The sequence below is a fragment of the Acinonyx jubatus genome, chromosome D2 (assembly GCF_027475565.1).
Source record: "Acinonyx jubatus isolate Ajub_Pintada_27869175 chromosome D2, VMU_Ajub_asm_v1.0, whole genome shotgun sequence".
NCBI lineage: Eukaryota > Metazoa > Chordata > Mammalia > Carnivora > Felidae > Acinonyx > Acinonyx jubatus.
The window spans coordinates 50,448,957-50,461,927 of NC_069393.1; the positions used below are offsets into that span (position 1 = coordinate 50,448,957).

At 36.3% G+C, this 12,971-nt stretch overlaps 1 protein-coding gene across 3 annotated transcripts in view; it reads left to right on the forward strand.

Moving 5' to 3' along the window:
* HECTD2 (HECT domain E3 ubiquitin protein ligase 2) overlaps positions 1-12,971 on the forward strand; it is a 77,815-nt gene that overhangs the window by 30,003 nt on the left and 34,841 nt on the right. For all 3 annotated transcript variants that reach the window (XM_027062613.2, XM_053206878.1, XM_015061924.3), the window contains exons 3-6: positions 5,798-5,939; positions 6,644-6,746; positions 7,407-7,496; positions 9,540-9,604. In XM_027062613.2, coding sequence (XP_026918414.1) covers positions 5,798-5,939; positions 6,644-6,746; positions 7,407-7,496; positions 9,540-9,604 — 400 coding nt within the window. The remainder of the gene's footprint in view (positions 1-5,797; positions 5,940-6,643; positions 6,747-7,406; positions 7,497-9,539; positions 9,605-12,971) is intronic.

The following is a 12,971-nucleotide window of genomic DNA, read 5'->3' on the forward strand; positions in this document are numbered from 1 at the left end:
TTTGCCCTGGTAACATTTGTGGGGCATTCCTTTTTGAGTAATGTCCATTCCCTTGATGTCAACAACATCACCTTTCTTGTATATTCACATGTATGTGGCCAAAGGAACAACTCCATGTTTTCTAAAAGGCCTAGGGAACATATGGCAGGTGCCTCTCCCCGTTCCCTTTGAGTTGGTCATTTTAGCGAATCACTAGAAGATGGCGGTTCCAGCTGAAAGGCTGGTGATAGGCTTTTAAATTTTTCCCCTCCCTGCATGATTTCTGACTCTTCCAGGTTGCTTTTGTTTATTTGTTTTGGTTTCTACAATATTGGAATCCCTTGAAGGCTTGTTCACTCCTATGACTGATGCTGGCTGTAGTCTTGGACTTTAAATAGGTTCTAGATGGAACACCTGCACCTGGCCTTTTCATGGACTGCTTGGCTTCCTCACGGCATGGTGACTGGATCCCAGGGTCAAGCACCCCAAAAAGAGACAACCAAGCAGAAGTTTTATTACCTTTCGTAACCTAGTCATACAGCATCACTCTGTCACAGTTTTTCATTAGCAAGGATTAACTAAAGCTGGCCCGTATTCCAAGGGAGAAGAGTTAAGACTCCATCTTTTCATGGGGGAAATATAAAAGGATTTATAGATGTATTTTATTATTTTTTTTTAATTTAAATTCAAGTTAACGTACATTGTAGTCTTGGCTTCGGGAGTAGAACCTGGTGATTCATCTCTTACGGGTAACACCCAGTGCTCATCCCCAGAAGTGCCCTCCTTAATGCCCATCACCCATTTAACCCATCCTCCCACGCACCTCCCCTTCAGCAACCCTCAGCTTGTTCGCCATATTTAAGACTCTCTTATGCTTTGTCTCCCTTTCTGTTTTTCTCTTATTTTTCCTTCCCTTCCCCTATGTTCATCTATGTATTTTAAAATGACCACACCATGTGAGTGTAAAATCCTCAAAGAGGAGCCAGGTCTTTTGACTCTTGTTTTAGAACTTTTTCTTATACCCTGTTGTAGGACAGGAAATCATAACTAAAATCAGGTGTTTAGAAGACATATGCATGTTACGTTTCCATGCTGCTTCAGTTTCTGTCATAATGTCATCGTATAGTTCACTCTATTAATAGAGAATTTTTTTCAACTTTTTTGATTGGTTTGTAAGTTCTATCCCTTTTGTTCTTAAGTAGTTGTAGAGATGGACATTAGAAATTATTAAACTAGTGGTTTTCAAACTTATTTTTATTTTTTATTTTCATAGAAAACACTTTTTTGAAAACTAAAATTTTTCTTGGGGCATCATTATATTAAAAGCAGAGAAAAGCTAAGCTGCTCCGAGCAAACATATCCACCAGCACCAGTCCCATGAGGTGGTCCTTGAAGTTCTTTGGAACCTTGGGAATAACTAACTTAGGTTATCTCTTTCATATTATCATTATTATTTCTTAGGTTTATTTATTTTTGAGAGAGAGAGAGACAGACAGACAGACAGACAGACAGTGTGAGCAGGAAAGGAGCAAAGAGAGGAGACACAGAATCTGAAGCAGGCTCCAGGCTCTGAGATATCAGCACAGAGCCCGACACAAGTCTTGAACCCACAGACTGCGAGATCACGACCTGAGCCGAAGTTGGATGCTCAACTCACTGAGTAACCCAGGCGCCACCCCCCCCCCCCCCCCCGCCATGTCTTTCATATTGTAGTGTCAAAAGTGTGGTCTAAGGAGTTTCAGTGACATGTCTAAGATTATAGGAGTAAGTGAGCCAACAATGGGACCAAGTCCTTACTTTTTTATTATTACTTGAGTGTAAATTATTTGGGATGACACTTAGAGGATGGCATTTTGCAACACCGTGTCACCAGCAGCAAACCTTTTAAACTAGTGTTTCCTTTCCATCAGTAGAGGGATAAGGAACAGGCCCAGGTTCTCCTCCTGAACGCCCAGCCTCCACAGAGACTCGTGTTTACCTCTGATGCTGCCATTGCCATCTGTGCTGGATGGCCAGGAACAATCTTCAGTGTCCTAATCATGTGGCCAATTTAAAATGTCAGTCTTAATTTTGGTGGCTCCACTTGTGGCAAACCACGTATTACTAGTTTCCAACCAGAGTCAGCTTATGATCGCTTCTTGAAAACAGTGAGTGAGCTGGCGAAATTTGGCTGATAATCTCCCACCCTTATACATAGTTGTATTATGATCTTCATTCCCCCCCCCCAATATACTTCCAGCCCCCACCAGAACCCTTAATCTTTTTGCACTGGCTTCAAGTGTTTCACTTAATGTTTCTAAGCAACCAACTAAAATTGGCAGCACTATATTAAAAGCTAGGGAAGACGATTACTGCTTATCAATTTAGCACAGATTGTTCCCAAGTATTGGCTGAATGAAACCAAAATGACAGGTTTTCACTGATAAACATATTTTGGCTTTTTTCAGCGTATTACAGTATTCTATATTGCAGAAAAGCCTGCATGTGATGGAACAAAGAATTGTTCTATTTATAATATCAGTTTGAGATTTAATTAATCTCTCATCACCACATTTATTGATTTTCTCTCTTGAATTAGACTTTAATAACCATCTGTGAGAACAGACTGAAAGCCTGTCTCTGGAAACAATGCCTTGATATTTAGGGACATGAGAGCAGCTGTGAGCTGTTGTTCTTCCTTTCTTAATAGTTGAAAGTCACATCCTGTAGTTTGGCTTTCATTCACTAATGTGAGCAAATGATCTGCCTTTCTTTCTGACTCAAGTTCCATTTACATAGTACATTAACATTCTATGTGTTACTCTTCTGTCCAAGTTACCTTCTGACCTAAAAATAAATCCCATCTGGGCCTCTGGATCTAATCTCACCCTATAATCCTCTCGGTCTCAGCATTACTATTTCTCTTATATAAGAATCTTCCCACTCTCGGGCTTTGCCAAAATCCAGCTATCTTACTAACTAGACTTTTTCACTCTTCTTCCACCTCAGCATGGTATTAATAAAAATGAGTGGGTATAAAAATGTATATATACGCTTTGTGAGTAAGTTAATTTATATTTGAATGAGTCTGTGTGTATCTAATAGTGGGTGTTTATAGCCCAGGTTGGGAAAGGTGTGTGGGAAGGGATAGGAAAGGGTGAGCCTGGTGAAGAAGAAGAGAAACTGTAGAGGAGCCTCAAGACAACAGTAACAAGACCGGTGTTGGAGAGAGGAGACTATCATCTGTTTCTTTGCTGCTGAGATGCCCATTTCTTTCTTATGGTTATAGGTTTCCAAACACAACAAGATATCATTTGTAGAGATACCTAATTTTACTTGCTAATAAATTGAACCTCAGTCCAATATATGCCTAAAGTAAAAATTGCTAGAAATTGGGTATTTCCATATTGAATAAAGTGTATAAAAATCAGTTCTGGAACTGAATGAAAGAAATTTAATCGTCTCGTACTGTCAGCATCACTGGTCTTTCTTAGTACCCACTGAACAATGTTTCTCTGTGCGATCCTCGGACCGGTGGCATCAGCATCATCTGGTAACATGTTAGAAATACAGATTCTTGGGCCCCACCCCAGACCTACTCAATCGCAAACCTTGGGGAAGGAGCTAGTAACCTGTGTTTTAACAAGCTCTCCAGGTGGTTCTGATACACAGTAAAGTTTGAAAATCATTGCTGTTAATTATAAGAAATTGGCATGTCTGAAGTATCCTCTAATATGAAAGATATTTTACTTTAAAATGCACCCTGACACTAATGAAATTTATCCTAGGTTATTGATGTTAGTCATAGATGCAAGGGCAGATACTAGACTGGGGGAGTGGTTAAGGAAGGAAAGACCTTATAGCTATGTTACTACTGTGATGATTGATACAGCTATGTTTGCTTAGTTGAAGATATATCCTGATTACATAAGAGGAGAATTAAATTCTATATGTGTACATTTCATTATTGTAGAATTTAGGATATGAAAAATATTCATTTACTCTATTGGCTTGGAAGTATTAATAATTCATAAAGTAAAATAACCAAAATAAAATGCTTAGTTGATGGGCTCGAAAGCAGAATGGAGGAGACAGGAATAAATTAGCTGGAACATAGAACAATGGAAGTTACCCCCTCTGAGCAATAGGCAGAAAATAGACTAGAAGGAAAACATGAATTATCTCAGAGACCTGTGGGACTGTAACAAAAGAGGTTACTTTCTTGTCATTGATGTCTTAGAAGGACAGGAGAAAGAGGGTAGGCTGAAAAAGTACTTGGAAATGACTGAAAGCTTCCTATATTTGGGAAGAGACATAAACAGGTTCAAGAAACTGTGAACCACATACAGGATAAACCCAAAGAAATCTACGTCAAGACATTCGATAATCACATCTCTGAAAACTAAAGGCCTCTGAAAAGCAGCCAAACACAGCACCTTACCTATAGGGTAAGATCACTATAAACAGAAAACAGTGAAGGGAAGTAAAAGGTACCATTTCTATACTTCACTCCAACTGGTAAAATGGTAACACCAGTAGACTATGATAAGTTGTATGTATATAATATCTAGAGCAACCTTTCAGAAACACTACAGATGAATCAAAATGGAATTCTAAAAAATGTTCAAAATAACCCACAAGAAGGTAGGAAAAAAATAAAACAAATAGAAAACAAAAAAATAAAACAACAGACTTAAGCCCTGATGGATCAATAATTACATTGATTGTAAATGGTCTAAAATACATCAGAAAAAAGAGATTGGCAGAGTAGATTAAAAATCTGACCTGACTGTATGTCATCTGTAAGAAATTCAATTCAAATATAACAATACAGGCAGGATAAACGTAAAAGGATGGGAAAAGATATACAGTAGCGGCTGTATTAATATCAGATAATCTAAGTAGACCTAGAACAAAGAAAATCCTGGAGAGAGAGAGAAATATTATATAATGATAAAATCAGAATTATAAGGAAAGAATTAGAAATATTTTTTTTAATTTTAGAAATAAACCAGAGGGAACACAAAAGCAAACATACATACCAGATAATGCCCTAAGAGAACTAGAAGATGAAAAGGAGGAAATGTTTAAAATTTAAAAAGAAATGAAGAAATCGATAAAAAATTTGACAGAAATTAACTAAAATTGAAACAGGCAGAGGCTCACATCTGGGTAATTGGAGAAAGGAGGGGCTTGGTAAGACTCTGTCACTCAACTGATTCATGATTTCAAAGCTATTTGTCTTCTAATAATTCATTAAGCCATGCATTCCTTTTGTGAGATTCTTCTGTATTTGTTTTGTTTTGCAATTAAAAGATTATGAAATGCAACAAAAAAAGCAAACAGTGAGCTGGCAAATATTTGCAAAAAGAAAAAGGAAAATATGGAAAAGTGTCATGCAAATAGGTTTTTTTTTAAAAAAAACTAAAACTACAGTCAATAATTACAGAGGATGTAAATAAATGGTTTGCATATATTCAAGAAGGTAATAAACATTAAAAACATTGAGTCTCACTGAAATACTCCCCGAAACACACCTTTCTGGAAAGGAGCAAGGAAAGAAACTTTAAATTTAGTAGATTATATCTGTAGATAACTTTTAATTAAGATACGGCCTAATATTTGTTGTGAGTGAAGTTGGGGTTAGAGGGGACTGGTGGCAATAGAGCCTACAGTAGGCGCCCTTTAACTGTGGTGGGTTTTCTGTTATGTGATCCCAAGGCAAATGTATTACTAAATAATTCATTTGTTTTCTGTTCACGTTGAGGTAGCCTGGCATTTTATAATTTGGAAAAGTTTTACCATTAATTACATTGAATGCTTTTTTTATACTTCACAGTGAGAGACCTACCACCAATTTGCCTTGATGTTAGACAAAAACAGCGTATCTCTACAGAAGCATCATCATCATCTGAAACGAAGGCCCCAGTTCTTCCAGAACCTGTTCTTCCTAACCAGCCCAAGACCATGAAAGACTTTCAGTAAGTTTCAGCTCACTGTTACATGTAGACATATGGATATCTGCGTGCTAGTACTTTCCATGTTTTAACATTTTTGTGTGAGAAATTGGACTCGTGGCTGTTTGTAAGGCATTGGTCAAGAGGGAAGACACAAAAGTTGAAGGTGAAAACAAATGTATAAATAACAGGGAAGGGGTAGACAATGTGGCAGCAACACTAAATAATAGAATATAGTAGAAACACTAAATAACAGAATATGAGTTAAAATAGACAAAAAGGAGATGAAGGTGGTGATAAAATAATAAAATGTTGCCTTTTAAAAAAAATAGCATTTCATCTACTATGTAACACATAAACTCTAAAACCTATGTCACTACTGAAGAAAGTCCAAATGGATACTTGAAGGGCTGAGTGATAATGGGAAAGTAGAGAGAGAATGTAAACAAATCTTTCAAGAAGCTTAGCTGTGAAGTGGAGGAAAGGAAGTGTTAATTGTAAGGAGCGTGTCAAGAATGACCTTTTTCAAAAGCATGTAGATGGGAAAGCTGAATTGATATCATGAGCTAATTAAGAATTATAGATTCATAAACTATATTTACATTAACTGGAACATACTGAACGGCTTCAGTGTTTCAAGTTACATGCTGGGTGACATTTGTAAAGAAGAAGTGCTGTTTTATCCGGGTAGTATTTTCTGTCATAGTCGATGTATGTTTTCCTTTTAGGGAAGATACAGAAAAAGCTAAGTCGTCAGGAGATTGGAAAGCAGTACATGATTTTTATCTGACAACATTTGATTCTTTCCCAGAACTAAATGCTGCATTTAAGGTAATTACACATAAAACACATTTTTCAATTTTAGTTTTCTTTTTTTCTTTTCTTTTTTTTCTTTTATTACTTTTTTAATGTTTTTATTTATTTTCGAGAGACCGAGAAACAGAGCATGAGCAGGGGAGGGGCAGAGAGAGAGGGAGAAACAGAATGCAAAGCGGGCTCCAGGCTCCGAGCTGTCAGCACAGAGCCTGATGTGGGGCTTGAACTCACGAATTGCAAGATCATGACCTGAGCCCTTCAGATGCTTAACTAACTGAGCCACCCAGGTGCCCCTAGTTTTCAATTTTCCAAAGAAGATACGATAATTCAGCTCTTTCCCTACCCAATATTGACTTGAGCAGCCGTCTAAAGAAACATTTATAGGTATTAATTTCTGAAATTATGCATATCACAAATAAATATTACTTAACTGATATCTTAAAGGTTGTTTGTATTTGTACTAATGCTGATGTTTCACGCCACTCTTTCAGTTTTAAAAAGGAAAGTGACTAAAATAATTCTCATACATTCATTTTTATTTTTAGCAACTTGGCCCTGAAAGTCCTTTTTCAACATCCTACCAAGAAATTATGAAGTAATGGTTAGGGCTCAGATATTACTAAGAACAGTCCTTAAATGTTATATATACACTAAACTTATTAATTGAATTTGCAGAAAGATGCCACCACCTCATTTAATACCATTGAAGACTCTGGGATTAATGCTAAGTTTGTGAATGCTGTATATGATGCCTTACTTAATACTGTAAGTATTGATTGTGAACAGATGCAAATAGCATAACTCTCTATCTCTTCTGTATTTCAAAAGCAGCCACAGAAATATTGTAATAATCACTTTGCAACATAATTATATTAGAAATTCTGATATAATTTTACAGTAAGTTTAGTTGGAATTCTCAGAAAATTAGATTTATTTAATTAAAAAAGAATTAAGCAGAAAATACTTCTGTGTCCAGTTCATCTAAGGCTTGCTGAAATAAAATCACGCTTCACTTAGTCAGCAAAAGATTAAAAATTATTTGATTGTACTGGCATTGCATTGAATTTATAGTGGTTCTCAAACTTTACCATGTATGGCAATCACAGGAAGGGTTTTTTAGAATACAAAGTTTCAGATTCAGTAGGTCTGGGTAGAGCCCAAGCATTTGTGTTTCTAACAAATTCCCAGGATATATTGATGCTCCTGATCCAGGGACCACATTTTGAGAACCACAGTACAATAGATGAATTTGTGAAGAACTGACATTTTTTAAATCCGTAAGCATGATATATCCCTCCAATGACTTGGATCGTCTTTAGTTTTTCTTGGTGATTCCTTGTAGTTTTCTGGATAAAGGTCTTACCTGTGTATTGTTACATTTATTTCTAGTACTTGATTTTTTTCTGATGCTATTGTAATTTGCTATTCATATTCTAATTACTAGTACATAGAAATACTTTCATATATTTATCTTTATTTACTTACCATGCCAAATTCACTCACTAATTCTAATAGTGCATCAGTAGATTTATTTGGATTTCTGTATGGACAATCCTGTCATTTGTGAAAAAGGAGACTTTGACCTCTTTAGTCCTTTTATCTTGCACTGGCTAGGACCTCTTGTACACTTTCAAATAAAAGAAGTAATAGATACCTGAGTACTTTACTGTTTAATATATATAAAAAGGTACATAATAATATTTGTCATGAGAGAAATGTAAATAGCATTACATATTTGTTCAAAATGAGTAAAAAGTTTTTTAAGCACCTTACCATGAATTGACAATATTGTGGAGCAGATGGAACTTTCATACCTTGATGAGGGACGGATAAACTAGTACAACCACTTTGGAAAATTGCTTGGCATTATTCACTAACTCTTAAGCATATACATATATACTGTGACCCAAAAAGTTCCACTCCTAGGACATTTGTCTGACCTTTTTTGACTTGGAATATTGTCAGTGTTTTATAGACACTAAAAAATTAAATCTACAACACAAGGGGAAAACTCTCTAAAATGGAAATACGATTTTTTTTAGTATTTGAATTATTAAACTATGTAGGAATTTTTTTTAATGCCTTTTCCAAATCCAACAATGAAAAAAGTCTTTTTGTTAATGTTTTATTTTTTAGAGAGAGTGAGAGAGAGAGAGAGACAGAGCATGAGCAGGGGAGGGGCAGAGAGAGAGGGAGACACAGAATCTGAAGCAGGCTCCAGGCTCTGAGCTGTGTCAGCACAGAGCCCGATCGGGGGCTCCCACTCACAAACCATGAGATCATGACCTGAGCCGAAGTTGGACGCTCAACCGACTGAGCCACCCAAGCGCCCCTGAAAAAAAGTCTTATTTTTTTATTGAACATAATTTCATTGCACTTAATAGGATTGTGGGTTTAACTGCTAATTATAACTTGGTTCTGGTGGTATTCATATATTTAAATATATGCAGCCATTTTATACTGTTAAACATGCTACTCTTGGACTTGTGCTCGTGATTTTATCCTGTTAATCCAGGGAAAGTGAAATTGTTTTTCAGTCATACAAAACTGATGTTGGTCATCAAAGGGCCACCATATGTGTTTGTGCAGTTGGTGGTGCATGACCCATCCCGGGGAGCGTTCTCATTGTAATCTTATGTCATTGGTGCTCTAGCCCTCTCAGATGTGAAAGTGATACCACCATAAGTGGCAGTTCTGGGTCCTCAAGTCAGATTTTAACTATTGAAACAGATCTGTCACTATAATTAACATATAAAAGTCACCTAAGTAGTTAATCCTAATTATTTTATGATTTTCTTTTGCCTACAGCCTCAAGACATTCAGAAGACGGTATTAAAGGGAATCATTAACAGCCTATTACGAGAATGGAAAGGGTAATTGTAACTTACATTTAGCGAATTGATACAGATAATTTCTACATCCCATACGTCTTTAATATATATGTATGTGGTTTACTCTCAGAAAAAAATTTTAGTTGTTATAAAAACAAAGATCAGAAAGAAATTATAAACTGTTTATGACAAAGCTTTCTAACTTGAGATTTGTGACTTCTCAGGAAGGTCCATAGGTGAGCTTCAGAGGATCTGTGAGTCCTTTAAAATTGCATATAGGGGCACCTGGGTGCCTCAGTCAGTTGCGCATCCAACTTCAGCCCAGGTCATGATCTTGCAGTTCGTGAGTTCGAGCCCCGCTTTGGGCTCTGTGATGACAGCTCAAGAGCCTGAAGCCTGCTTCAGATTCTGTGTCTCCCTCTCTGCCCCTTGCCCACTTGCACTCTATCTCTCTCTCAAAAATAAATAAACATTAAAAAAATTACATATAAAATTTGTTATGTACAGATATGTGTGTGGAACAAAAACGGGATGGGTAGTTACATTGTAATCTAGAATTAAATAACGTGGACATTAAATTTAGCTTTGGACTTCTTGGTAACTAGAGCAAAATTTTTCTTCTTTCTAATATAAGGAAATATAAGTTTGGCTACTGAAGTATTTTTTTCTTAGAACTAAATCTTGAATCGTTATATAAGGAATGATGGGCCATGTGATTGATAACGTTGAAACTGTGGATATGCATAACACAACAATATACTTTGAAAAGTCCATATTATTTAAAATGATATTATTTAAGTAGGATATAATATAAATAATAGCTTCTTTTGAAGCCAAAGAAATACCATTAAATTATAATCCGAATGTTTATATTAAGCCCCATTTAAAAATATCAAAATTATTAAATGTTAAATGTGCTCCGTAGTTTTAAGTAACATTGCTCTGATTTTCAAAGAAATTCATGGTTGTTACAGAAAATTTAGAGAAAGCACTACTAGTATTATTTAAAAGCATAAAATTGTTGAGGCGCCTGGGTGGCTCGTTGGGTAAGCGTCAGATTTTGGATCAGGGCATGATCTCACAGTTCGTGTGTTCGAGCCCCACATCGGGCTCTGTGCTGACAGCTCAGAGTCTGGAGCCTGCTTTGAATTCTGTGTCTCCCTCTCTCTCTGCCCCTCCCCCACTCACACTCTGTTTCTACGCTGTCAAAAAATAAAACATTAAAACATTTTTTTAAAAGTATAACATGTTAACATTTTGCCATCTTTTTTCCTAGTCACCTTTTTTAAACAATTGACATCACACTGTGTAGTTTCATGTGATTTTTAACTTAACAGTGTTTTTCCTAATTTATCATTCCAGTAATAAGTTTGCATTTCCTTGGATTGTATGGTTGTGATCAAACACGTAGTGCTTTACTGAAAATGGAGAGATTTAGCACATGCGGAGCGTTCCGGAGAGATGAGGAAGCCCAGGGGCCTGACCCTGCCCGGCCTCAGTCCGCGTTCAGCATACTCAGTGCTTTCTAGCCTAGCACATGCCCTGCCGAAGCGTGCCTGAGACACATTAAATGATAATTCCATTGATCTATCTAAAGAGCGTGTGGTCTTTACCCAAAAATCTTGTTTTGTTTTGGGTTTATTAGAATAACAACAAGGTCTAAAGCTCGCTGACTATTATGGGCTAGGCACCTTTCTAATAATCATCCATGTGTTTCTCATTGAATCTTCACTACAAGCCTGTGAAGTGGGTAATACAATTATTTTCATTTCACAGTAGAGGAAACTAATTTACAGAAAAGTTACATAAATGGCCCAAGTTAACACAGTAAGTGCTGGAGTCAGGACTAGAACCCAAGCAGTCTGGCCTAGAGCTGTGATCTCCCGCCACAACTTGAGTGCGCAGAACTGTGTACTGCATTGGATTACTAGTCCCCAGGACAGAAAATTGGAAATTGGCATGGTATTGCCATAAAATGGAAAAAATAGCGTTCGCCTGTCACCAGGAATTTTAGTATTTATGAATTGCCTTGAGCATTTAAAAAAAAATTTTTTTAACATTTATTTATTTTTTGAGAGACACAGAGTGTGAGCAGGAGACAGGCAGAAAGAAAGGGAGTCACAGAGTCCAAAGCAGGCTCTAGGCTCTGAGCTGTCATCACGGATCCCAACGTGGGGCTCAAACTCATGAACCACGAGACCGTGACCTGAGCTGAAGTCGGATACTTAACCGACTGAGCCACCCAGGCACCCCTAAAATACTTCCAAATATAATTTCTAAAACATAACAATAGCCCCATTCAGAAAATAGTATGACAATTATTTAGAATATTACAGACAGAAATAGTTTAGATTTGTTTTAAGCGTAAACAGTTTAAATCCTCATTCAGTCAAGATAGTTATTCTACAAAGAAATGTTACTGACTAAACATTTTTATAAAAATATGTGTATACATTTTTCACATTTTAATACATATGTTATATATTTATTTTCAGATTATGTAGCTTCACATTTTGTAAAGGTCGTTTAGGACATTTGGGGTAATGGTTTATGTTTTTAGATTTATTTTGTAACTATAACAGAAAAGTAAATAATTATTTAGTGATTTTATTTTCTTAAAGGAAATTCAAGGAGATACGGGGAGGGGAACCATTTTTCCCCCAGCATTTAATTTTGAAAATTTTCAAACCACAGAAAACTTAAAGATGATGAAAACTCCGTACATCTTTCACCTAGATTCACCAGTTGTTAATTTAATGCCACATTTGCTTTTTGCCTTCTTGCCCTATGTATGTGAGTACATGCGTAATTATTTTTTTAGCAAGTGGAAGACACTTCACCTCTAATTACTTCAGCGTGTATTCCCTAATAACATTCTCCTACATCACCATAACACTGTGTCGCACCAAACAAATTTAACATTTTTCTAATAGGACTCTCTCAAATGCAGTCCACATTTACATTTCCCCCTGTTGTCTCAAAAGTGTTCTTTAATATCTGGGTTTTGTTTTTCAATCAAGGACCCAGTCAAGGATCATGAATTGCATCTGGTTAACATACAGGTGAACCATTTTTAATTCAAGAAGTTACTTCCGGGTATTTGCGAGAACGTATTCAATCGATCCCGAGAGGGTGAAAAAGAAACCCTTACCAGTTTTGGAATATCAAAAACTCTTGGTCAGATTTGATAATGTGACAATCCAGATTAACATGGAAGACAACTACCAGTTAGTCATTTTTCAGAGGTATTAAAATATGAATTTAATTTAGAATTTAATTTGAAACATACTAGATATATTTAAAGTGTGATTTGATTTGCAGACATTTCTAGATCTATCTCTTCAGAAATAGACCTGTAAACACAAACATATTTTCTTACTTCAGTGCATCAGTATTTTTAAGTGAGATA